The sequence below is a fragment of the Xenopus tropicalis genome, chromosome 9, assembly GCF_000004195.4.
Source record: "Xenopus tropicalis strain Nigerian chromosome 9, UCB_Xtro_10.0, whole genome shotgun sequence".
NCBI classification, from domain to species: Eukaryota; Metazoa; Chordata; class Amphibia; order Anura; family Pipidae; genus Xenopus; species Xenopus tropicalis.
Window position 1 is genome coordinate 29,053,345 of NC_030685.2, and position 27,525 is coordinate 29,080,869.

The 27,525-nt window shown below is 38.2% G+C and overlaps 1 protein-coding gene across 2 annotated transcripts in view; it reads right to left on the reverse strand.

The window, feature by feature from the left end:
* Positions 1-8,251: 8,251 nt before the first annotated feature.
* Positions 8,252-27,525, reverse strand: part of il4r (interleukin 4 receptor) — a 44,099-nt gene continuing 24,825 nt past the window's right edge. For both annotated transcript variants that reach the window (XM_031893272.1, XM_004917956.4), the window contains exons 3-10: positions 25,345-25,480; positions 23,737-23,906; positions 21,507-21,664; positions 19,755-19,902; positions 18,581-18,680; positions 17,702-17,780; positions 15,393-15,469; positions 8,252-13,005 (exon numbers count right to left, since the gene is read on the reverse strand). In XM_031893272.1, coding sequence (XP_031749132.1) covers positions 11,178-13,005; positions 15,393-15,469; positions 17,702-17,780; positions 18,581-18,680; positions 19,755-19,902; positions 21,507-21,664; positions 23,737-23,906; positions 25,345-25,480 — 2,696 coding nt within the window. In that variant the 3' untranslated portion in view covers positions 8,252-11,177. The remainder of the gene's footprint in view (positions 13,006-15,392; positions 15,470-17,701; positions 17,781-18,580; positions 18,681-19,754; positions 19,903-21,506; positions 21,665-23,736; positions 23,907-25,344; positions 25,481-27,525) is intronic.

The following is a 27,525-nucleotide window of genomic DNA, read 5'->3' on the forward strand; positions in this document are numbered from 1 at the left end:
ATCATTTATTTTACCATTTAATATTGTATTCTTGAACAAAAATATATATTTTTTTAGCTGTAATATTGGTGTGTAGGGAGCCATTTAACTGCATGTGCCTGATCCTGAGCTTTCAGAAAGAGCCAGCACTGCACAATAAAACTGCTTACAGAAAAGCTATTGTTTTTCCTACTCAGTGTAAATAGAGGAGTCTTGAATTGGGTGAGCTGGACTTAGTAGTAGTAGTTATATCTACTGCTAGTTGAGTCATGGGAGCATTTTTAACAATACAGGTATCAGTGAGCAGTTATCATGCTACTTTCCCATTGTTCTCCTGATCGGCTGCTGGGAGGGGGGTGATATCAATCCAACTTGCAGCTCAGCAGTAAAGAGAGACTGACATTTATCAGAGCACAAGTCACATGGCTGAGGATACCTGGGAAACTAAGAATATGGCAACTCCTATTTCACATTTTAAAATTACATATAAAAAAAATCTGTTTGCTCTTTTGAAAAATTGATCTCAATGCAAGAATCTGCTGGAGGAGTGCTATTAACTGATGTGTTTTGTAAAAAATGGAATTCTAATGTAAAATGCAATTAATCTTCAATTTTATTTTTTTTTCTATTTTTTAAAATATTTCAATTGTTTGGTCTACGGCTTGAAACACAAATTAACTGGTTGCTAGAGGTTAATTACCCTAGCAACCAAGAAGCAGTTTTAAAATGAAAACAGAACTTGAATTTTAGATGACACAAATTAAAAATAAGCAATAAAAATGTTGGGTTTTTTTTTTGTTCCTGGGTCAGTTACTATCCCCCCTACAATAAGACTTTTTCAGCTGATGGAATTAGCCAGAAAAGTAAAGCTAATATTTCAAAAAAACAAACCAAAAACCACAAAAAAACGACAGACTGGAAATTTGCTTAAAACAGATCCATCTATAACATACTGCAAATGGAGTACAAGTAAAAATGAGTGGACAGTACAGTGGTCAAGATAGAATATTCAAGGTAGAAGAAACCAATAACATAGCTTTCTCTTAGTATACCTCCCACTTTTAGCCAGTTATAAAGCACAACAAATTACCCAGATTTCAGCCAGTTACACTGCCAGTTCAGCCAAAACTCCACACACCTTTGTAAGCAGGTCCATATTGTAGTGTGTAATATTGTAGTGTAAAGTGCACACATGAGTGTGACTCAGATGCAGGTAGCAGTGCTGTACGTTAGACCTGGAATTAGGTACAAGATTCCCTTTGCTCTCTCTTTCCACATACAATTTATTTTGTGCTGACTAAATAACAAATGAAAGGCTTTGTAGAAAATGCATAGACCATGCCTTGCATAACACCCATATTGATATAGATTCAATTACTACCCTAGACCCCCTAGAAGCAAATAAATCTTTGCACTGTGTCATCAGCTAGTAATTGAGCTCCACCATCCTATCTTCCCAATCTTACTATATAAGTTATCACACACTTAGTACCCCTTCTATAAAGTGGGGGAGTTAGGGTTCCATAATTTGCTTCTGCATATATCAGCTACTCTGTGTGTGGGACCCTGGACCTCTGAACAATGATGCTGGTCAACAATATTCTACAATGACGTCCCTCTGCTGTGCTGCTCTGACAGCTGTGGTTTCAGCTGTTTTGTAATCTATAAAGAGTTTCCGCACTCAAATTCTTTGGAAGATACTTGGGGACTATCACCCACCACAGCCCGGTAAACTGTATATCTCAATGTTTCAACTGAGTAAAGGCAAGCACTCCAATGTCTATTCAGGAATGCCTCCCTTTATAAAATATGATATCAGTTTTCAAAAAACTGCAAAGAGTGCATAACATTTTGGGGGCTCCAGTCTTGGCTAAAAAACATGCGAACATTATGTATTTTTTGCACAACCATTTTGTTTCAATTTGTTCCATTTTGTTCCAAGTTACCAGGGTCAGTTTGCTTAATATCCCTGTCCAGGGGATATCCGGAGACTTCATGTACCCAGTGGTAGTTCACCTATTTACTACTTATTCATATTGTATGCCCTAAATAGATCCAGAAGAATTACTGATAAGTCTTTGCTGTGACAATGAGCCAATCAATTCTTGCTTTCTTGCACTAGAAAGATCAACAAGCACTGCTCAACCTCATCTGCTGTTATAGAAATGAGCAGCATCAGTACACTGCACCACATTTAAAAATAATATATCCAAATCACAAACCACTAAAAACGAGACTGAAAATCTGCTTAGAATAGATCCATCTATATAGCATATTGAAGTGAACTTCCACTTTAAATCGTTTTAAAACAGTGACAAAGTAGTCAAGATAAAATGGTAAGTTTTGAAAGTGAACAGCCAGGAGGCCAATAATATAGTTTTAACTTAGTATACTTTTCATTTTTAGGCAATTAATAAGCACAAATTACCCAGATTTCACCCAGTTACACTGACACACTCTCAATCCACCCAAAACTCCACAAGTTCTTATAGGTTCTACTCCTTTTGGGGTTGCAACTTTGGACTTTTCTGTATTTATTGGAGCCATGGAGAGGTGCGACTTGGCTGCGTCCCAAGACAAATAGTCTGTGTGGGGCCCCCATAACAGGGTTGTCTAATCTGCAGACTCCTGCTGTTGTCATTAGATGGTGGGAGTTAAGCCTGTCAACAGTTATAAGCTGCGGGTTAGATGGCTCAGATATAAACCAATAGTTAGCAGTACTGGATACAAAAACAGGTTCATGTTTGATCCATATAGTGGGGCCATGTCACTGTAGTGTTTAGTGCTAATACTGTTGTGAGTAGTGCACACATTAATGTGACTAAGATGCAGGTAGCAGTGCTGTACATTAGACCTGGCATTAGGTACACATTTTCCTCTCTCTTCCCACATACAATTTCTGTTGTGCTGACTGAATAACAAATATAAGGCCTTGAAGAGAATGCCTGCATCATGTCTGCATGACATCCATATTAATAAAGATTACATTTCTTCCCCTAGATTAGTTACTATACAAATTATCCCATAGTCAGTACCCTGTCTATTAGTGTTGGGGTGAGAGTTCCATACTCTCTGCATACATCTTTCCCTTCTCTGGGTGGGACCCTGCACCTTTGAAAGTTGGTTCTCGTCAACAATATTCTGCCATGAAGTCCCTCTGCTGAGCTGTGCTGTGGCCTCAGATGTTTTGTAATCTGTAAAGAGTTTCTGCACTCACCAAATGCTTGAGAAGATACTGGGGACTATCACCCTCCAATGCCTGGTAAACTGTATATCTCAATGTCACAACTCATGCACTCCAATGTCTATTTAGGGGTATCTACCTTTATAAAATCTGATCTGAAAATCAGTTTGGAAGAAAAAGTGCATAGAAAGCATAGCATATTGAGTGCACTTCAGAACGGGAACTGGTACCCCCTGAAATATTGTGCACATCATACACTTTTTGCACAACCATTTTGTTACAGTCAATGACATGTCCTTTAGACTCAAGGGGCAGTTTGCTAAATATCCCTGTCGAGAGGATATCCAGAGACTTTGTGTATCCCATGGTAGTTCCCCTATTTACTACTTTTTAATTTATTATGTCCTAAATAGATTCAGAAGCCTTACTTCATTGTTCTTTGCTGTGACAATGACAATCTATCTATCTATCTATCTATCTATCTATCTATCTATCTATCTATCTATCTATCATCTATCTATGGCTCTAGCTATCTATCATAGCCAATAAGTCAATCAATTTCTTTTTTCTTGCACTAGAAAGATTAACAAGCACTTCTCAACCTCTATCTATCTTTCTTTCTATCTTTCTATCTATCTATCTATCTATCTATCTATCTATCTATCTCTCTGTCTGTCTGTCTGTCATCTATATTTCTATCATCTATCTACTATCTGATATATTTCATTTATCTATCTATTATCTCTCTCTCTCTCTCTCTCTCTCTCTCTCATCTATCTATCATAGCCAATAAGCCAATCAATTATGTGTTTCTTGTACTAGATCAACAAGAATGCATCAACCTTATCTACTGTGTTAGAAATTGCCAGTATCTCTACATTGCACCAAATTGCAAAAAATACATTTATCTATCATTATCTATCTATCTATCTATCTATCATCTATCTGTCTGTCATCTATCTAGATAGATAGATAGATGATAATTTGCAAATTGCAAAAAATACATTTATCTATCATTATCTATCTATCTATCTATCTATCCATAAATAGAGATTCACATACACAGATGGAGCAGGGCATCTCTTATCTCTTCAGTGGGGGTCTGCAGATTGCATGAAGTTACCCTGTGTATCATTTGTCTAAACATGTAAGAAAATAATCAGTGTATGACTGTATCACAGTAAATCAGAAAAAGAAACAAATGAACCCTAAACTTCTGCATTGAAAGCACAGCCCCAAGCCCATCAAGCTTTGTAACAGTCTCTCAGCTAAAGAATTTTACTTACCAGGAATTTACATGGTACCCTTGGCCCAGGAGAAGACGACAACAAATGATGCATTTTCTCTCTGCTCTTGGCTGTATATATTCTCCAAATACTTGTTCATCTATATCGTCCACGTGTTTCCTCTTGTGTGCTTAAAGATAACACCGCCCAGCCGCTTTCATCTTGCTACCTCTTTTCGCTCCTCGGATTCATTTAGACACTCGTGGGTTACCAGGAATCAGTGATTCTAGTTTATTGCGTGCGCTCATTTAGGAGAAGCAATTGGATGAACAATGTTTGCTTTACTAATTCATCTATAAACTGAAAGTGGCACTAATGTGATGGTACTGTTGGATTATTATTATTATTATTATTATTAACATTTATTTATAGAGCACCAACATATTCCGCAGCGCTGTACAATAAGTGGGTTTTATACATTGGACATACAGAGTAACATATAAAGCAATCAATAACCGATACAAGAGGTGAAGAGAGCCCTGCCCAAAGGAGCTTACAATCTACAAGATGAACCAAACTTTGCCATTTATGGGGGTGACAAAAGTTATACCAGACACAGGTCTGATGGCGGCCCCATGTCCTCGTTGACCCAGGGCAAATGCCTCTTTTTACCTACTTATTAAAACAGCCTTGATGAAAATGTAAACATTCTATACCTAAAGTGATAGCCATAGAATAAACAGAGCCTATATTTTATGTGGCTCCCTTTGTGAATGTTCAGGGCATGCACATTTGCAACCAATGTATATTATGGTCAGTATTTTTCTGTATTTAGACATAAGGGGTCATTTACGTCCGCACGTTACAGTTCAATACCCCCATTCGATAGAAAAAATGCTGGAATTCTTGGGAAAAAAACATGGCAATTGTGCTACAAATTGCTCTGCGTGAGTGGACGTTATTAGTGTCATTTCATTCTCTTTCAGAGCAACAGAAAAGTAATTGTTATTAGTCTGAGCACAACAAAAATGTGAGACGCAAGATAAGCTTTTATCAGCATGGAGTTAAGTCGAGAGGAAGGAAACTCATTCTGTGCATCGCCGCTAATCTGTTGAGGATTTCTATATGTTTTTTAAGAAATTACTAATTTTTTCATGGAAGGATTATCAACAGTTCATCACTTTTTACTGATCTTAGTCATGTGACCTCGCGAGCACTGCTGCAGTTTATTGCTTGAGAGGTAGTTTTCACTTTCTTTCTAATGTGGTTTTCCTAAAGTTCTTATCACTCCGTGAAAAACATGTACAGCAACTACACGCTTATTATTTCCGTCAGGTTTTTGCATTTGTTCATTGGCATTCGTGGGGTACTGCCAACTGGGGTTGTTTTGAGCTTTAAGTGCTGTGTTTTAAAGTGCTTTCAGTTAAGTTTTAGTATGTTATAGACTGTCCTATTCATAGCACCTTTGCAATTGGTCTACATTTTTTTGTTTATTATAGATTTCAAATGATTTGCCCTAGCAACCTGATAGCTGCTTTTATGTCAGGATTGTTAAACAAAAAGATAAATAACTGATAAAAGGACAACATTTAAAAATTAAAGACCAATTGCAAATTGCCTTGGAATATCAATGTCTACAGCATTACAGCATACTAAAAGTTAATTTAAATGTGAACTACACCTTTAAGAATACAGTGTTAAAGTACCAGAATCAGTTGCCTATAGACTAACATTGTAAATTGCCTGGGCAAGGTGTGGGTGCTGCTGCCATGTAGTGAGCTGAGATACTCGCCTCAGGCAGCAGCACCCCTGAAGTTACAAAGAGTGGCAAAAAGCTGCTACTGGTAATTTAAAGAGCAAAAATTTAGATTTTTAAACTAGAATTTCAGCTCTGCTAGTGCAGAAAGCACTATTCTCTCTCTGCATTAGTGATGCAGCCTCCTCCCATGTGAAAAACGTATGTGCGGAGGGGAGGGGGGGCAGCATCCTATAGGCTGCCTCAGGGTGGTACTAGGGGCCGGAATGCTGTTGGGGCAAGTGCTGGTACATGTTAATATGTATCAAAATCACTAATCTGTTTCTATATTCCTTTTGTTTCAAATGTACCCTAATCCTTTAGACCAGTGCTGTCCAACTGGCAGCCCGCGACCCCCCTCTGTGTGGCCCCCCACCTGTCTAGCTGCTTTGATGGCTTACTCTTGTGTAAGCTTTAAATGGTATCAGTACTGTGATTAACTGCCCCCCCGCATGGTTCTCACCTCAGATTCAGGCTGTAATCCCCCTGTATTGTTTAAATATCTCTGCATTGTTTACCCCCCTGCAGTGTTCACACCTCAGGCTCAGACTGTAATCACCCACATTATTCCCCTGTTCACACCTCAGAGAGACTGTAGGAGCAGTAGAAACCCACAAATAATCCCTGCACAATACAAAAAGAACATATACTGAGGTGGTACTGCAATTAAAAAGTTTTTTAATATATAGTAATTGTGCAGACTGTAGGAGCAGTGCCAGCACTGTGTCACTGTATGCTGCCTGTGTGTGCCATACAAGCAGAGTATGGCACACACAGGCAGCACAGGGCAGGCAGAGTATGGCACACACAGGCAGCATAGGGCAGGCAGAGTATGGCACACACAGGCAGCATAGGGCAGTCAGAGTATGGCACACACAGGCAGGGTAGGGCAGGCAGAGTATGGCACACACAGGCAGGGTAGGGCAGGCAGAGTATGGCACACACAGGCAGCATAGGGCAGGCAGAGTATGGCACATGCAGGCAGGGTAGGGCAGGCAGAGTATGGCACACACAGGCAGCATAGGGCAGGCAGAGTATGACACACACAGGCAGGGTAGGGCAGGCAGAGTATGGTACACACAGGCAGGATAGGGCAGGCAGAGTATGGCACACACAGGCCAAGTATGGCACAAACCAGCCAAGAATGGCACAAACAGTCAAAGTATGGCACACACAGGCAGGGTAGGGAAGGCAGAGTTTGGCACACTCAGGGAGGGTAGGGAAGGCAGAGTATGGCACACTCAGGCAGGGTAGGGCAGGCAGAGTATGGCAGGTTTTTGCTGTACTACAACCATTAATATGGGTATGGTCATGTGATAACACGTGTGTGGTTTCAAGTGGGTGCGGTTTAAAAAAGGGGAGTGGTCAAAACTGGCTTCCATTATCGGCCCTCCACCACGTAAGTCCTCGGTACCACAGAAGTTGGACAGCACTGCTTTAGACTGTAAGCTCTTGTGAGTAGGGCCCTCTGATCCTATTCTTACTCTGTAAACCCTTGTTTGTTAAATTATTTTAAGGCCCATGTTTGTTATAAATTCATGTGAAGCGCTGTGTAAATAAATGATGATTTGACCTCAGGTAGCAAAGTCACCCTTACATCTACCTTGTGCAGGGAAGGTATGTAATATACCAATACTTTTAAATACTAGTATCTGCTTTAGTAATAAAATAAAATAACAATCACCAAACACCAAACACCATCCTAGACTGGTCATTTGAGCCTATCAGTGTCGGACTTTGAACCCAGGGGCCCACCAGAGAACCTTAGAACCTAGGCACGCTGTATTTACATGCTAGCATCTATTCTTCCATTTATTTCTCCTTTTTCTTCCCATTCAGAAATAGGGAATGACCATGAAACAGGCCAAATAGTCAGGAGCAGGAGGGCCCACTTACACCTGGGCCCACCGGGGGTTTTCCTGGTATCCTGGTGGCCCAGTCCGACACCATAGTTAGCACTGCTGCCTGGCATCTCTGGGGTTCTAATTCTGCAAAGACATGGTAGATGCTTGAAAAGTTTCAAGAAACAATTTCTCACGGTTTACACTTCAATAAATAGTATTTTCATCAATAAAAAACAAAGTTTTATTTCAATGACAAAAGTGTAAATCTGAATATACTGTATAAACCAGCAGTATATGTGGCACAGGTGGAAAAGAACAGCAATTTCAGCCTGATGAAAAGACATATTTACATGGATGAAAATATACACTTAAGAATCATATATATATATATATATAAATATATATAATGTATATACATGCACCTAAATATATACTGTGTATATATACATTATTTTGACATTCACATATTCCTTGCATTGAAATTAGCCACAAACCAATTAAAAGGGCAAGTTCACCTTTGTAAGACATTATTGTCTAATAGCTTTATTGTACACATTGTGGACTATGATGATGCTTTATAATTTGTTAATACTTGTTTATAATAATAGTAGTATACCAGGAAATAATAGCTTTCTTTTTTTTTACTTGCTTTCTATTTTCTGTCTTTTACTGCTTGTTCTGAAATACGTAATATCTAATTTGACACAATAGCTGGTGCTTTTCTCAGCAGAATGTGAAAAATCTGAGCAACCAATGTGTCATTCGCAACAATTGCTGTATAAGAGACTTCATTACAGTGGGAGGACAAATGTTCACTAGGGACTGATGCTACAGCTGCTAAGAAATGCATCAACTAATGCATCAGATTGCTCAGAAAGTCAGTGATCTGCTGCTCCTGGGAAACATGACAGGGGAAAATGTAAACAAATGTTTTTTTTTTTAAATGTAGAAAAAACAGTAAAAGAAATAGAAAGCAACTGAAAATCATCATTATTGGTCATGTACTTTTGAATATGTTTTATAAAGGTGAACTGCCCCTTTAAGATAAATGAGGCAGAGAAAACCACAAATATATATTTCCAGCTCCTCAGTTACAAAGAATTTGATGTTGATATACTGGGGAAGGAAGCTACTATTGTGTAATCTTTTGCCTCTACTGCTTTTTATAATACAGCTCCCAGGCAACAAGTTCCATTACTCTGAAATTAACCACAGGGCTGCTGGCACCCATTTTTTTCATTTGTAAATGCACCATTAACATTACAACAATCTCTATCACTTTTTCCTCTGTCAGTGGGCCTTACTGCATGACATACCAGTGCTAATAATCATTTTCCATAATTAAGTGCTATTACGATGCTCAGCCTGTAGACTGGAAAAGTAATGGTGCTGCCACTGTTTTATTTCTTATTTCATTATAGACTGGTAGCTAGGCACCCATTTGTTATTCCAGTCAGTTTGTGGTCCATTGTACAGTGTATAAAAGCATTTTAGCTAGAACAGAAGCACAGGAACGCTATTAGACTGAGATTCCTGCTGCTTGAAAACATTTTCCAGACAGTAAATAAGGAGGAGTAGCCAGTATTCTGCTTTCACTTTGCATCAACAATCTGGGGAATGTGTGCTAAAAAAGATTGTAGTGTTGTGTTTCCTCTGGAAATTCCCCATACTTTGTACAATCTTTGCGATTTAGTATTCCTTGGAAGACTGTAATTAAATACAACTAAGGGATATAAGCAATAGCATAACACATTTCTGATTAGTATTATAACATAATGGCATGAAATGCAACCATATGTACATAATATTATAAAATTCCGCTTGCAGTGCATTATCATTTATTTTTCATTGACAAACATTCACAACTAGGCCGGCACACTAAGGGGCAGATTTATCAAAATATGAGATTAGAGAAAAAAAAAATCACCCACTTTCTGTTCATTCCTATGGGATTTTTAGAAGCTTATCAAATGCTGAACTCTATCATCCATTTGTAAATACACTTCTAAAAATCCCAAAGGAATGAATAGAAAGTGGGTGTATTTTCCTGTGGTGAGCTCTAATCTTACATTTTGATAAACCCCTTAAGCTTCTTAGCTAAAGATTCTCCATTTCACACAGGTATTCTTTATGCCATCTACACTATTTAAAAGACAGAGGGTAATCCCTCCTACAAAATATGCAAACCCTACAGCAGGAACAAATATCTTTCGGCACTCTAGGGGGCAGACTTATACAAATGTTTGATTAGAGCTCACCACAGAAAAATTCCCCTACTTTCTATTCATTCCTATGGGATTTTTCAAATTGTATTTATCAACTTTCACCGATTAATAAATACGGTTCTAAAAATCCCATAGGAATGAATAGAGCGTGGGTCTACAAATCAGTTCTGGGCCAAAGAGATACTTGTAAATGATTCAGTTGCAAAGTAGGCACATTAAAGTTAGTCATGTTAATGTAGGAATCCAATACCTGTACAAATATGCTGACATATAGGAGAACAAAGGATACAATATATTGTTATCATTTACAAACATAGGTGCAATGTAACACTAATGCATTTGCACTTAGCAACCAGTCGGCAATCAGTTTTGCTCAGTCTACTACAGGTACCAGTTCAAAGAAAACATTTGACTGGTTGCTATAGTCAACTACAATGGTACAATTTAACATCCAGTGTCAGACTAGGACCCCAAGGGCCCAACAGAGAACCTGATATTAAAAGCCCACTAACCCCTAGAGAGCCCTAAAACATTTTCATCATTCATATAACTGGACTTCCGCCAAAAACCTTATCATACATTTTAATTTCCAAAAAGCAGAATGTGAAATCCATGGAGAATTTCATACTTTTGGGGAAAATAATTAGGAATACTACTGAATAAATTAAAATGTAGTAAAAAGTTAATGATATAGGGAAAAAGTGAAGGCCACCCAGACATGGGCTTACCAGTATCCCAACAGTCTGACACTGTTAACACCTATCTCAGATATTATGTGGTGTGTAATATGGAGCTAAATCTTGTAAGTGTTTATGGTTTGACAAATTAAATAAGTTTTGTATTGTACAAATATTTTCATTACAACTATTCTACGACACCAGAACTTTCTATGCAATATAAATCATGCCCAATATTCAGTGCAATTCATGACAGTGATATCTGCATGTATGAACAACCTTCGTTTTCCTGATTTTTCGGATGTTCAGGTGTGCGGTTTGAAAATGTTCCGAGTTCATCTTGTTTATCATTAAGCTTTGTCTTTAACGCATAATCATTCACAAAATATGACATATTTGCAAACTTCATTGTCTGGCAGTCATTTGGGCTATTAAAGTCACTGAATTCAGGTTGGGGTGGAAAGGTTGCAATATCAGTTTCTGTTACAATTGATTTGCTCTTATCAGCGTGGTAGGAAATCCTAGGGGATCCTCTGATTATTCTGTCTATCTTTTCAACTGGTGAGCTTTTGGGGAAATCCGGTCCATACCTGTTGGTAATGTTTTCCCACTGCTCATGTGTCCAAGCAAATGGTAAATGGCAGTTGTTATCTCCTTGGTAAATTAAGCTGAAATCGTTTTGAAGAACTTCTGCTTTCACTGCATTATCCTGGATGTGATCAGAAGAATCCTTTGTGGAAGGAGGTTGTTTATCCCCAGGTGACATTTTGCAGCCACTATCTAGGCAGTTCTCAGTAAAATGTAAATTTAGAAAACCAAAAGTAACTTCTTGGGCTGGAGCTTCTGCAAAGTCTATTTCTGTCTGCCCACCTGTGTTTTTCATGTTGTTGAACTCATTTGTTCCTGTATTTTGGATGGGTTCTTCTTTTTGTACTCCCATGTCTGTATTACACAGAAAGCTATCATTATCACTATCAGATTCTGTCTCTTGTGTATTTTGGTTTAACAGGCTCTCAAATGATTTATAACCTGATTCTAACACAAGATTGCCCGATGTTTCAGGATGGTGATTTACCGAGGTCTCATCTTGCTGAATGGCTTCGGCAAAACTCTGGTAGTCTGATACTTCACAGACATTCATGGGACAAGATACACCTCTGTTATATTCCTCCCCCACTTTGGGTGATGTGTTACACATTGTAAGACCTTCTAGAAGTGGTGTTAAAGTCAGTTCTACATTCATCTTAATGCCACTTGTATCACAGCTTGTGCCAGGTAAGATAAACCTGGATTGTCTGTTGTAATATACACTATTTGTAGTGTCACTATAAAGACTGCAGTTACTATTACTAAAGGCTGATCTTGATAAGCAGTTACTACTACTAGATAATTCATTGTCTTTATCTGTGAAATTTTCTGAGGATGCAGAGTAATTTTCTGAGCCGGACACTGCACTAGCAAAGCTACTGTACCCTGAATCACAATATGTAGTAGCTTGGGATCCATTGTTTGCATAGTCATTGTCAATTAATTTTGTCTCTGATGGCTGGTATAGAGACTCTTGAGGTGTGTAGCCTATTGAATCCTGTTGATCAGCAGAGTATTGGTCCATACCTAAAAATATACACTGGTTTGATTTAGTTTCAAGATCTGTTTCAGAATTGTCACAAGGGTAGCTTCTATATGCAGATGCTACCATGGGTGCAGGATGGTCCTCAAGGAAAGCAAAAAATGGCAACATTTTAAGGTCTGAGTTTGTAAAGGTATTTCTTGTTATGCTCTGTCCTTGATTATTAATTGGGCTGTCATTAATAATGTCTTGAAACATCTGGCTAATAGATAGGTCAAATGGGTCATCTTTGTCTTCTACAATATCTTTTGTTTCATCGACTGAGTTCTTTCGTTCTTGCAGATGCTTTTCAACAGTTGCAATCTCCACAAATGAAACCTCAGGAACAAGGATAGAATACTGGGGACCTTCCGTTCTACAGATGTGCTCTTTAGAGGTGCGGTCTTGGCTTAAAGGGCTTTTCTTATGATGAGCTTTAAAGAACAGCTTATTAAACCAGTTGGAACTGTAAAAAGGAAGGGAAAAATCAGAATTTGTTTTTGTTGAAGAAATGTTCAAAACTGTCTTTACATAATACTTCCATCGGATGTAAAGAAAGGTTATTGAGAAGGAAAAGTCTTTTGGTCAAGAGTATAAAACATGGTTACAAATGATCAATGATTAGAAATGACATGTGTATCAGGTCTTTAGTCTTGAAATGACAGGGGCCTACATTTCTCATCTAATGATTGGGCAATGGACCTGTTGGTTGGATCACTGTAATGTGAGCATTACCAAATTTAATTAATATTAAATCGTTTGTCACTCTGAGACTCAGGGACTTTATCTGTGTGTTCTGAATGGTCATAAGAGATGTTTTACATTTCTGCAGTTTCATTTACCCTAGTTAATAAATATGCTTTCCATATATAACATATCCAATTTATTTTATTTATTTTTCTTCTTCAAAATTTTTATTGGGTTTTCTTTATTTGTTTTCCACAACAGATAATATAAACATATTGTCATAAGGGTTATATCCATTGGATACAATATAATAGCAGTTATATAATGTCCAATAAAGTCCAATGCTGAATATATAAGCAATATAAAACCGGACAATATGTAATAAAACAGTAACTTAGAGAAAAAAAATAAAGAAAGAGTATAGAAAGTTGAAAATAATTTAATACGATGGTCTCTTTTAGAGTCCAGAAATTCTACTATGAGAGCAACTTAGGGGGGAGTGTGCCCCCAAATCTATTTAGTATCCAAGGTTGCCAATTTTTATGCTCAATTTTTTAAATTGAGCATATTTTTCTAGGGTGTTGCTAGTTAATTTTTAATTTACGAATATACAATCTAGTTTCAATTTGAGACGTTGAAAGACCTTTAATTCCAAACACTTGCCAGCGTCTGACAGGCTGCCAACAATATATTTACTAATCCCATTTGAGCCTTAGTAAGAGTTTCCATATCCTGTTTATTTAAAGGGATTCTGTCATGCTTTTTATGTTGTACTTTTTATTTCTAAATTACACTGTTTACATAGCAAATAATTAACTCTACCATTTCAAATTTTATTCTTGAACCAACAAATGTATTTTTTCAGTTGTAATATTGGTGTGTAGGCGCCATCTCAGTGCATTGTGCCTGAGTCTGAGCTTTCAGAAGGAGCCAGCGCTACACATTAGAATGGCTTTCAGGTAACCCATTGTTTCTCCTACTCCAATGTAACTGGAGGAGTCCCAAGCCAGACTTGGATTTCTTACTATTGAGTGCTATTCTGATACCTACTGGGAGCTGCTATCTTGCTCCCTTCCCATTGTTCTGCTGATCGGCTGCTGGGAGGGGGGTTGATATCACTCCAACTTGCAGCTCAGCAGTATGCATGGCTGTGGCACTCTGAGAAATTCCAAAATTAAATATAAAAACAGATTTCAATGCAAAATTCTGCTGGAGAAGCTCTATTAACTGATGCTTTTTGAAAAAAACATGTTTTCCCATGACAGTTTTCCTTTAAGCTACAAAGGTATTCTAAATTAAATATTATAATGCTACAGTTAACAGTAGAGATGTCTGGCACAAAGGCTGAGAGAAAGTTCCATCAATGACTGCTGACTGGTCATCCTTGTTAATGCTTGTTGCATTGTTTGTAATTGGTTTATAGTCTTCCCAAATGAATTATACATTGCAATGGAATACATTGCCCCTAAACTATAATAATACTTATGCTTAACTATAATTATAATAATAATAAAAATAAGAACAAATTGTGGGAAGAGGAAAGAAAGAAAATTTGGAGGAATGCTGGCAGTAGAAATAAAATATAAAATCTATATTATTGCTCACTAGTTCATTAGTTACCACCAACTGATATTATTCTATTCTGGATAAAATATATTAGAAATAAATTAAATTATAACCATTATCACAGAAATTCCAGATGTCAGTAAACAATTTGCACTGGCTTAGGTGAAAATTGTGTTCCTCTAAAGGGGTGACAATGGATCCAAAACTGCACTCCATGGTCAAGGTGAGGTCCTACTAGGGATATTTCAAGCAAAATGATGCTTTCGACCTTTGAGTCAATGCCCTTCTTTATACAAGAGAGTAGTTTATTTGCTGTAGTACACGGGGTATATTTATCATGCTGTGTAAAAAGTGGAGTAAAACATTACTGGTGATGTTGCTCATAGCAGCCAATCAGATGCTTTGCTTTGGATTTTTAACTTTTGAAATCTAATTGCTGATTGGTTGTCTTGGGCAACATCGCCGGTAATGCTTTTCTCCACTTTTTACACAGCATAATAAATATACTGTACCCCTGACTGTATCAAGTCAACATGGTATGGAAATCCACAATATTGGGCATAGAATATAGCACTGTATACACAGAAGGTTGGTACTTACCAAGTTCTCTTAGCGTTTTCCCGTTTATTGGATGGTGGATAAATATTAGCATTCACATCTGATTTAACCACTGTGTCCTACAAAAGGAAAAATGGCATTCTAAATAAATACTTTCGCCATAGTGCCCATTTTTAAAAGTAAAGGCAGCACTGAGATTCTTGTAGCAAGACTTGATCTGTAAATTGCTAAACAGTGTCCTGTGCCTAATATTGCTTCAACTGCTGTATGTCAAAATACACACATCAACAATGCTTATCTTAAAAAGAAGAAACTATGTACATTGGTGCAATAATAATAAGATCAGATCTCACAGCTGCAGAGATGTACAAAGGTAGAACTCATGCAATGCTACTTCCCGCCGGTCCACACCTACCCTGATTATATACACAAGGGGGATGTGTGGGAAATCACTGGTTCCCCTGTATATTAGAGATTCACAAAGATTTGCTGATGAAGAGCTCAGATATACCACATTAAGCTCTTGAGGATATATTCACATGTATTTTTCAATATTTTTATTAGCCACCTAATGACTCTCACCTACATGGTAACAGAAAATATAACCTATTTATAATAGAGACACATCAAACCTAATTTAATTTGAATCAAATTCCCAGATGAATTCCAGATGTCCAGCTAACACCAAACGGTACCATAAAGCAGCAAACAGAACTGCACACAACCAATATGGAAAATGGGTGCTTACCTAGTCATGGTCATATTGTGTGCAGTTCCTTTTTTGACATAGACGTAAACATACAGACATAGGTTACTTTGTCCACTGAGTTTTATTTTTGTAATATTTTCTATTTATCAATAAAGACAGGAGCCACTCTTTTACTAGCCTGGTTCTGGTAAAGGAAATGCTGTTAAGGTAGATAATAATCTACAAAATATCTCAACTATATGAGTTTACCCTTGTGTACTCAGCAGCTACAGCTGTAATACCTGCCAACTATCAGTCATGATAGGATGGACTGGGGCATGGCCTGCAATAGTCTGATTTTCCATTAAAGAATGTTTTTAAAATAAGCACTGTTATTCGATTCAGAGGTGTTTCACCTATATGACTCCTTTTAAATAGGAGTTGATTACTTTGTTTTATTTAATTATTTTCTGTGATAGGTTGCCCCATTATGCAGTCTAATGTGCCATACAAATCCTTTGGAGCACTGTCATGAGTCTATGGGCTTACAGATAGATGCAACACTCTATGTGAACATGCCATAGCATAACACTGGAAATATTTTAAAGCTGGAGCTCCTTCTACACATGGGTGAATAAAATCATGTCTGTGATCACTATGGGAGGGAAAAATGCAGGTGCTCTGAAGCTGAATGTACAAAGACCCATTACCACAGAGGCCACATTATCTCCCATGGTACCAGCGGGAAGTCCAGCACATGTGTATTAAGGTGGTGCAGTAGCTCTCAAAATGCCCGACACGATATTAAAAATGTAGAAACCAAAGGAAATACAAGTGCCACACACACTGGTAAATGCATAGTGCATAACCTGTCTGCTTTGGAACTCAATATAGTGCAAAGTAGTGCAGCATTCTCAGCCCTGTGGTTTAGCTACTAAAGTTTAGACATATTTAAGCATTTGCTGGGGTATTAATGTACAAAACAAAGCCTTTGCATCACCGACAATCTCATGGTTTGGTGTCACATGTTACTGGCTAGTCACAACAATTGCATGGCCTCAGATATAGCTGTGTAAACCACAGAGATAACTGTCATCAAGGTACAGTGGGCAAAAGATTGCATCAGTCAGCCACCCTCCTCTTATCAAACTGCCTCGCTTCTGTAAATAACTTGTGTTACTTTGCAAAAACAATTCTGCAAACTCTCTCATTCTTTTCCACTGTCTCATTTCATTTTCCTCTGTAAATCAACTATCATTAGCACTCAGTAAGGCTGACGCAATGTGGATTAGAGAGAGAGGGAGAATCAGCCCCTCTGCTGGCATCAGCCTTCTTATTTGCCTGCACTTGGGACCATTGTGTCGGCCTGGGTGCAGGCGTACGCTGCAGATATTGGCAAGGAAACACTAGAGTTTGCATTTCAGAGCCGGTATCTGCCACCTGTGCCTGCACCTGGGCCGATTTAATGGTTCCGGTTACAGGCAAAGGAGAAGGCTGATGTCAGCATAGGGGCTGATTCTCAGTCTCTGTTCTTCTGCAGAATCAGCCTTAAATGTAACAACCCTTTATAAATCATCCCACCGTCTGCACTTTTTTGGCGCAGCGTCGCTAAACAGACAGAAGAAATAAAGGGTGTCAAATGAATAATCTAATATCAACAGACCTGTGATATGTGCCTTCTGATCAAGTGCAAGTTGCTCTTTGCAGGATCTGGAATATTCTGCCACCATTTCTTTTTACAACTACAAAAACAAAAAAACAGAAATAACATTCATGAAAATGCTGATACAGATTGACTACATTTCCACAATTTTGCAGCCAGGGTCCCTGAGGCCGATTCCATTCCCCAACGCCCCCCAAACCCACCCCCCCAACAATGCGCATCCGCATGCATTTAACTCACATACGGATCAGTGAGGAGAGGACGCGCTTACGTTTCCGCTAGTAAGCGCGTCTAGTCCCCATTGCTCCATATGTGAGCAATGTTTCAGTGTGTCTTAGATGTAAGGGCTAGGGTTTACAAAATGTTTTGATCATTGCTAATAAGTAGCAACAATTAAAATGGCTGGAACAAGTAGCTTTCAATTTAGTGGTTTCCCTGCTGCTTGTTGCATTGTGATGTATTTTTGTTTGGCTTATGGATCATGTAGTGTATTTTTCACAGGCTAAACACCAGGTCCTGCCTACCTGTCATTTACTATGTTGGAAATCGACTTATCATTGCTTCTACAGGTAGCTTTTGTCCCAAAAATACATGTCTTATTGTATCAGATTTCCATTATATTTAATGATAGTCAGCACATTTTATTTGTACACCAGATAAGTATTTTTGTGTATTTGGTTTACTGAGCCTTTAAAAAATAAACAAAAGTTTGCTGGGATTGGCCATTATCTTCTAGTGAGACCCTTGTCGGGTCCTATATCTTGGCAAATACAAAGAATGGACCTCGGGACCTTTATAATTACTTTAAAATCATGTCTCTAAACTCCCCACAGTCATAGATCTTTCACCCACAATGTATGTGATACACCTAGTACTTACATGGTAATAATGTAATAGCACAGTAATATCAGCAAGAGAAGAAGAATGCAACAGACTGTAATGATGATACTTGGGATGCTGACACGATTAGGACTGTAATCTGTAGGAGGCAAAATACATTGGTCTTGTAAAGTGATATAGTGCAATTACAAGTAGAATATTTACAATACAATAGCGATCAGTAATGAAATACAGAAAATCTCTGCAAGCACAGAGGACATTGTCCTTCTGAAAGACTAAATTATCACTTCAACTAATATTTGACACTTCTATATGCCATCATCATCATCATTTATGTATTTATATAGCTCCGTCAACTAATTTCAAGATACAGTCAAATAATTCCTAAATAGAAATACATGTATGGGACCTGTTATCCAGAATAGTTGGGACCTGGGTTTTCCAAAAAGGATTCAGAGTACGACTGAATCACAAAATAGTGGATTGGGTGCATCCCTAAATATCTGCTTTTATAAAAAGTAGATTTTGTCTTGAGGAATAGGCTGTTTGAGCTGTTATTTCAAGGTAAGAGTAAAATATCATTTGGAACACTTGAAATGCACTTAAATAAACCATGACAGAACCAGTAATGAGTATGGCGGCCTTTGATAGGTGCAGAGAGTAGTGATGAGCGAATCTCTTTTGTTTCAGTGAAAAATTAGCGAAACTGCTGAAAAATTTGCGAAATGGCAGAATATGACTTTGAAGGAATCGTGACTTTTTTGATGTGACTGCGACTTATTTAATGCGGCTGCAGCTTTTTTGACATGACTTTTTACTCACCTTATGGCAGTTTCACAAAAAAATTTGCCAATGGCGAAAATGCGGAATTTCACTGCAAATCCATGCCTGGCGAAAAAATTATCACTAGCAGAGAGGTTAAATGATTTGCCTAGGGAAAAGAGCTACTTAACCTCTCATATAATTTAATAGTATAAAGTAGAATAATAAACACTTAGAGGCTGATTTATTAGGACTCAAGTTTTTTTTTAGAAAACTTAATTGGAAACTTTATAGAGCTTATTCTTGAAAAAACACTCCCCCCCTTGTATTTATAAAAATAATTTTAAATTGTTTATGTCCTTCTCTGCAGAGCAGAAGAGGAGGGGAGGAATGAAGGGAAGAGGAGGATTTTAGGTTTGTTTGTTCTTGAAAAGATAATTTTTTGACTTACCATTATGCCATTCTGCAGCTGAACTCCAATCACTCCAATCAACTCCATCCTTATGCTTTGCTCTTACTTTTACTTCCCAGTCACATCCTGATTTAAAATATCGCTTACTAAAGGTATGAAAGAGTACTTCTGTCTTGATCTGTTGAAACTTAAAAGAAAAGAGTAACGTTCCTTTAGTCTGTATATTATAGAAATGTGATTGTGATGCATCTTTTAGCTGGAAGTCTATTCCCCTTGAGTGGCCTGTGAACCAACTTGCTCCTATCTCGGTTTATGGCCCTTGCAATATTACTAAGACAAGCTCATTTGGCTGGTTTGCCAAGAATTGGCAAAAAAAAAATCATCTGTTATATATAGCAAAGGAGAGCCTTCTATTGGAAGTCTTCTCAAACAAAAATGTCACCCTCTTGCCCTGCATGGGGGGATGTGGTACTGTTGGACACTGACATTATAGTGTGTCAGGGTCCATGGATGACCAGATGCCAGATGCGGTATTTGTATGAGCTGAACAGATATCAGTCTGGAAAGGAGCTCATATTGGCTCCACACATGAGCATATAATCTGCCAATTCAGTTATGGAAATGGCAACTCATATCTTTATGGAGTCTTTCCTATACTGCGAGAGTAAAACCAAACAAGTAATTTAATAGCTGCAAGTTTCCGTTTCTTTTGCTGCGGCATGTTTCTTTTCTGGTGTGTTCAGCCATCTTTTATACAATGTCTAAACAAGGCCTTTGTGTATAACATGGTAAATAAATCATCATTTTGTCTGTGCTCCCCCTAGCCATATTTACCCTTAGCTTGTAATGTGGGTATGCAGCTCCACTAATTAGGGGTTGATGCATAGTGCCTGAAAGGCTGAGTGCTGAATACCTATTCAATTAAACAAGGCCCTGCTTGTCTGTGTTTAATGAAACCTTGTACCTTTTTTACTCATGGCAGTGGCACATTGACAATTTAGGGCATTTAGTTACAGTTCAGCAGCCCAAGCCAAACCACTGGATTCATTCATTTCAATTATGCTTTTGCAGGTCAAGTGATTGTCCCTTGGAAATACCACCCAACTTATTTTTAAGTAACAATTGCCTAACTATGAGTGCATCTTTCGATCTGCTTTATTTCCACTGAAATGAATGCTGGTCAATTAGGAGTGTTTTGTTGGGAAATCACTAAATGCCCACAAAATGCCCTGAATCACTCTGTGTACCATTGCTCACCATTGAATATTATGGGGTGTATTTATTAACATTGAAGAAAAATATTACTGTTGATGTTTCCCATAGCAACCAATCAGCAATTAGATTGGAACGGTTACCTACAATCAAAGATCTGATTGGTTGCTATGAGACATCACACCGGTGATGTTTGTCTTCAATGTTAATAAATAAGCCCCATATGTAAATACTTCTGGTCAACTTTATTGCTGTTATTGACTCGTGGCAGGGATTTGCCTTGCTAATAGGTGAACCAATTAAATGTATGGTTGCTTAACCCTTGGTTCAGGGAAACCACCATCATCAAAAATCCTTTCTCCTTGTAGCTTTCACTTAAATGGAAAAGCACATTCATAAAATATTTTTGTATGTGAAGGGCATATCAAAAGTTTGTGTTCCAGAGCAATACCTGTCTAACATTTGTACCATGTGCCATAGATAACTCTTTGTCCATTTCAATGAAGATGAGTGGAAGGACATTTTGGTCACTGGGGATGAAAAAACCTCATATTTTCTTTATACAAATAGTATAGTTACCTCTTTTTTGTCTTGCTTACAGATGGTTTGGAGTTCATAAAGCAGGTATTTAGATAAAAACGCGCCTTTGCCCCCAGAGTAGGCAATTTCCCATGTCACTTCTATATCTTCCTCATTACCGAAGGTAACTGTTACATTTCTTGGAGCTTTTGGTATAACTGTAAGTAAAACAAGAAAATGCTCTTGGTACAGACCTGACATACAACAGCGGAGACTGAAAGATAGTGTGTCCTGGCGAGAGAACCAGGTTTTGTAAACATTAGAGAAAACTTTAATTGGGCTATCTAAAGGCTAATGGCCCTGATAGAGAATTTGTTTTTGGACCCATACTTATTTGCCTTAAAAAAAATCCATACACCCACTTCCTAATGCAATTTTCTTCCTTTCCCTAAACTTTCCATGTGGGATTTGTGCTTAGGAGGCAAGATAATTATTCCCATGTGCCCACTGGGTCCCAGATAGTGACCCCTCTACTTTCCTTGTAGTTACACCCCTGCTCTACTCGTGGACCTATAAGACAGACAGCCATCTACTATTCTATAATCATTTACACCAGACAGGATAGGTCACGGGGCATATTTCAGTAGGCAGAGAATTCAATGGGAGGCAGCTGGGAGGTGGTTTCAATCATTTCATCACTGGCAGAAAGAAGTTGTGGGAGCATAGCCCTAGAAATTATAATCTAATTCCATTTTTGGCACACTTATTTTAGCTTTGGTGAATACAGACAATCTGCATTTGCCTGAAAAACCAAAGGAAAGTACCAAAGGAGAACTAAACCCTAAAGCCCAGTATGGCTAGAAATGCTGTATTTTATATACTTAATGCACCAGCTGAATGGGTCAGCATTTAAATAAGAGTAATGATCGATGCCTTTAAATTTGTGCACAGGAGCTCCCCATCTTGGATTTTATTAGAAGTGTCAGTGACACTCACATGCTCAGGGGGCTCTTTCCAGCTGCAAATTATCAAGCAGAAAATGAGGTTCCTTAATTAATTAATAATTGGCCTTGTGTTGTGACATTTATATGCAATATATACAGTATATTGTGGGTGAGCCCCTAAGCTCAGTAACTGACGGCAGCACAGAGCATGTGCAGGGAATCAGCAGAAAATAAGATGGGGGGCTACTGGGGCCTCTTTGGAGGCAAAGATCTTCCCTGCTAAAGGGCTGTGGTTGCCTTGGGCTGGTACAGAAGCCCAAAACATAATGTGTAGCATTTCTAGCCTACTTCTATGTTAAGCTTTACTTCTCCTTTAAGCTGTAGTACAGCACCCATAGAGATGGAATCCTGAAACAACACTGCACAATTAAAATGTTTCCTCCAGTACTGACAGTCCAAATGATTCATGCAACACTAGAAGGGATGATTCTCAGAAGAGAATTCTCTCACATCTGCTTAGGAATGCCTACTTTGGTGAGCTAGGGGGCACAAAAGAGCTAATTATAGGGACATTGGAACATAGTGATAAAATATGTCCTTTTCCTTCATTTTTCCATTTGCATTTTGATTGGATAATAAAAGAATTCTGGGGATCATTTGGCAGATCCTTTGACTATTCTAGGTGTGTGACCTCTAGTGATGAGCGAATCTGTCCCGAAAATGTTTTGTCGCCCGCGGCTATTCTTTTGTCGCCCGCGGCTATTCTTTTGTTGCCCGCGGCTATTCTTTTGTCGCCCGGCTATTCTTTTGTCGCACGGCTATTCTTTTGTTGCCTGCAGCTATTCTTTTGGTCACGGGGCTATTCTTTTGATGCCCACGAGTATTCTTTTTGACGTGCGACTATTCTTTTAAAGCAGGCGACAATTTTTGGACGCACGTCGAATTTTTCCGCTGCAAATTTTTTATCTGTTTCGCTAAACAATCCGCCAATGGTGAAACGCGTAAATTCGCCGCGAATCCATGCCTGCCGAAACATTTCGCCTATCACTAGCGACCTTTGATAAAAACACAGTCCGTTTATGCAAACAAGCTACTGCTGCAGTAATAGATGTTGTTATTAGGGGTTGGGACTGCTTGAATAATAGATCTGGGTCTTGTAAATTTGGAACTGGGTAAAATACCCAAGCACACGGTAGGAGGCAATAGAAAGTATATCCATTGGGGCAGATGATGTCAGTAAATACTATCATACTATCATCTATCATTTATACATGTGCCCTGCATATACTGAGGCTTTGCTGTATGCAGGACTGACTGAGAGGGATGAAAAATCATGATTAAACTACCTGTATCAAATGCATTGAATACGCCTCTTTGCAATGAGGTACCATTGGATTTCAGGTGTACTGAAAAGTTCTTATTTGCTACAATGTTAAAACCAAACATCTTGCAGACGCACTGATTGGGCACAATGGTGCCACCATTCTGGCTGTTTTGTGGGATGCAGACATCCTGTCTGAAATGAGAAAATCACAAATAATTACCATGTGAATCAATACAGTACAGCATGTGCTTTTTAAAATAACAATAGGACCCTGCTGGTAAATGATATACGACACAACTTCTGACTTTACTTTAGATAAAAGCTAGCTAGTGGTTTGTTTTCACTTTTTAATTTAAAGCTAGATAAAATTCACTTTCTGTGATTCTCTAATGATGAGCACGGGTTTGAGTTAGCTAATACATGTGATGGGCGAAATGCACCCCTATGTGCCACAGACCTTAAAGGAGAACTAACCCTATGATGATTGTGAATGGAATGATTATGGCTAGACATGCCATATTTTATCTTCTGAACTTATTGCACCAGTCTAAAGGTTCAGTATTTCTGCAGTAGGAATGATCCAGGCCTTAAAAGTTGTCACAGGAGCTCCCCATCTTAGATTTTGTTAGAAGTGTCAGTGACACTCACATGCTCAGTGCTCTGGGCAGCTGTTGAGAAGCTGAGCTTAGGGGTCATTGCAAATTATCAAGCAGAAAATGAGGTTCCTCTGTCACTTAAGCTGATGCTTAAGGGCTGATTACTAAATTCTGATGCTAATTGCACTGGTTTCTGAGCTGTCATATAATGAGAAAGTGAATTAATTACTAATCAGTAGTGATGAGCGAATCTGTTCCGTTTTGCTTCGCCGAAAAATTCGCAAATCTTTCAAAAGATCCACGAAATGGCGAAAATGTTGTGCGGCAAAAAAAATTGTCACCTACGGCTATTCTTTTTTTGCCCGCGGCTATTATTTTGTCGCCCGGCTATTCTTTTGTCACCTGCGGCTATTATTTCGTCGCACGGCTATTCTTTTGACGCCTGCGACTATTCTTTTTTGATGCCGGTGACAATTTTTGGACATGCGGCGAATTTTTTCATCCGTTTGTCAAAACAATCCCCCAATGGCGCAACGCGGAAATTCACCGCGAATCCATGCCTGGCGTAATATTTCGCCCATCGCTACTAATCAGCCTTATATTATTACATTTATATTCTATATATACAGTATATTGTGAATCAGTCCCTAAGCTCAGTAAGTGACAGCAGCACAGTGTACATGTAGGGAATCAGCAGAAAAGTAGATGGGGGGCTACTGGGGCATCTTTGGAGGCACAGATTATTCTTCACTGCTAAAGGGCTATGGTTGCCTTGGGCTGAAGCCCAAGACATAATGAACAACATTTCGTCCCTACGTCATTAATAAAGCTTATACTACACTATTGGCTGAGAGGAAAAGAACTGCTGGCTACCAGAGAGAAGCTAGAGGCTTGGTATTATGTTGCCATATTGCTGCTTTGTAAAGTAATAACCTAAGCCATTAGTTTCCATAGGCCAGGTAGGAAGCCTTAGACTAAACTAGATTAACTTTCTTGTAAAGTTTGCACAGTATAAAATAATATTTCATACTCACTTTGACATCTGTCTATAGTACTCCAGCTGAAAATCCCGGCTGCAGTTACTGCTGGAGTTTGTGACCTCCCAGGAACAAGTCAATTCACTGTCGTAATCATTAAAGCATTTCAGGTTGCTGATGAGAAACTCCTTACCTAAAACAAAACAGTACGATATCAGGTTAATGTCACACATCAGATGCTCTGCCACTGTTACACAGAAACCCCCCGACTGCTTCCGCCGGTTCCCACTGACTTCAGTTAAATCAGCTGCCTGGTTACTAAGGTAAGTGGGGCTCTAGCATCCTGCACATCACAATGGCATAGGGGGCTCTACAAATGTAAATCTGTCCCCAAAGAAGAGAGAGATTCTCTCTGAAATATAATTCTAGTGATTATTATATGACAAATGAAAGATACAGCTGCTGTTCTGGGTCAGGTTTAAAGGGACACTAAAGACACAAATATCTTTCAAGTTATTTTAAATTTTAGGCAAAATGAAGTTTTTGTCTATTTATTTGTTTTAGTTTTTAAAGGGGAAGCTCCAATTTAAAAGAAAACTATACCCCCAAAATGAATACTTAACCAACAGATAGTTTATATTATGTTAAGTGGCCTATAAAAGATTCTTGCCAAACTGGAATATATATATCAATAAATATTGCCCTTTTACATCCTTTCCCTTGAGCCACCATTTAGTGATGGGCTGTGTGCTCCCTCAGAGATCACATGACCAGAAATAATGCAACTTTAACTGTAACAGGAAGTAGTGTGGAAGTAAAAGGCAGAACTCTGTCCATTTATTGGCTGATGGGGCCCAGCATGTATGTGTGCCTTGGCTTGTTTGTATGATCCCAGGAGGCAGCCCTCATTTCTTAAAATGGCAATGTTCTATTTAGGATTACCCAATAGCACGTACTGCTAAAAAGTATATTTTTATGGAAATGTTTTATTCAGATGAAACAGGGTTTTACATATGAGCTTGTTTATGCAATATATTTTTTATTGAAGCCTACATTGTTGGGGGATATGTTTTACTATGTTATAGAATGGCGAATTCTAACCAACATTTCAACCGGTCTTCATTTTCTTCATTCTAGTTTTTGAATAATCTACCTTCTTATTATTCTTTCCAGCATTCAAAAGGGGGGTTACTGACCCTGGCAGCCAAAAAACTATTGCTCTGTGAGGCTGCAGTGTTATTGCTTCTTTTTATTACTTGTTGTTCTGTAAAAACCCCTCCTATTTATATTTCAATCTCTCATTCAAACCACTGGTTGCTAGGGTAAATAGGCCCCCTGCAACCAAATGTCTGCTGGAATTTCAATCTAAGAGCTACAGAACTGAAAGTTCATGAATTATTGCTATAATCTAGTAAAAGGCCCTGAACAAACTGTATGACTTTAGTCTCAACTTTGTAATAAGTAAAAGTGCTAAACTTTGGGCTTTCCTCTCCCTGTTTAAGTGAATCCAATTGCAGATAAATCCAATTGCATCTGCACAACTTTGCAGATGCTTCTTAGACACATCAGATTTATAAACAGGTTATGTTTTATACAGTGATGCACTATGCAAAAAGCAGTGACCAAAAATATCTAGTATAAATAAATTTTAAAGAAACTGGACTTGTTTGGTAATCATTGAAGACGTTTCACTACTCATCCGAGCAGCTTCTTCAGTTGAACTGAAGAAGCTGCTCGGATGAGTAGTGAAACGTCTTCAATGATTATCAAACAAGTCCAGTTGCTTTAAAATTTATTTATACTAGATATACCATGACCTGGATGAATGAAAATCTTCATAGACAGTGACCAAAAACTTGGTATCTGTGCCACTTTTTTACAGCTGTATAAATATATCACTTGACATATACAGGTATTGGACCCCTTATACGAAAACCCATTATCCAGAAAGTTCCGAATTACAGAAAGGCCATCTCCCATATGCTCCATTATAATCAAATAATTAACATTTTTAAAAATGGTTTCCTTTTTCTCTGTAATTATAAAACAGAACCTTGTACTTGATCCCAACTTAGATATAATTAATTCCTTATTAGAGCCAAAACAATCCTATTGGGTTTAAATACTGTTTAAATAATTTTTTTAGTACACTTAAGGTAGGAGATCCGAATTATGGAAAGACCCCTTATCCGGAAAACCCCAGGTCCCGAGCATTTTGGATAATGGGTCCCATACCTG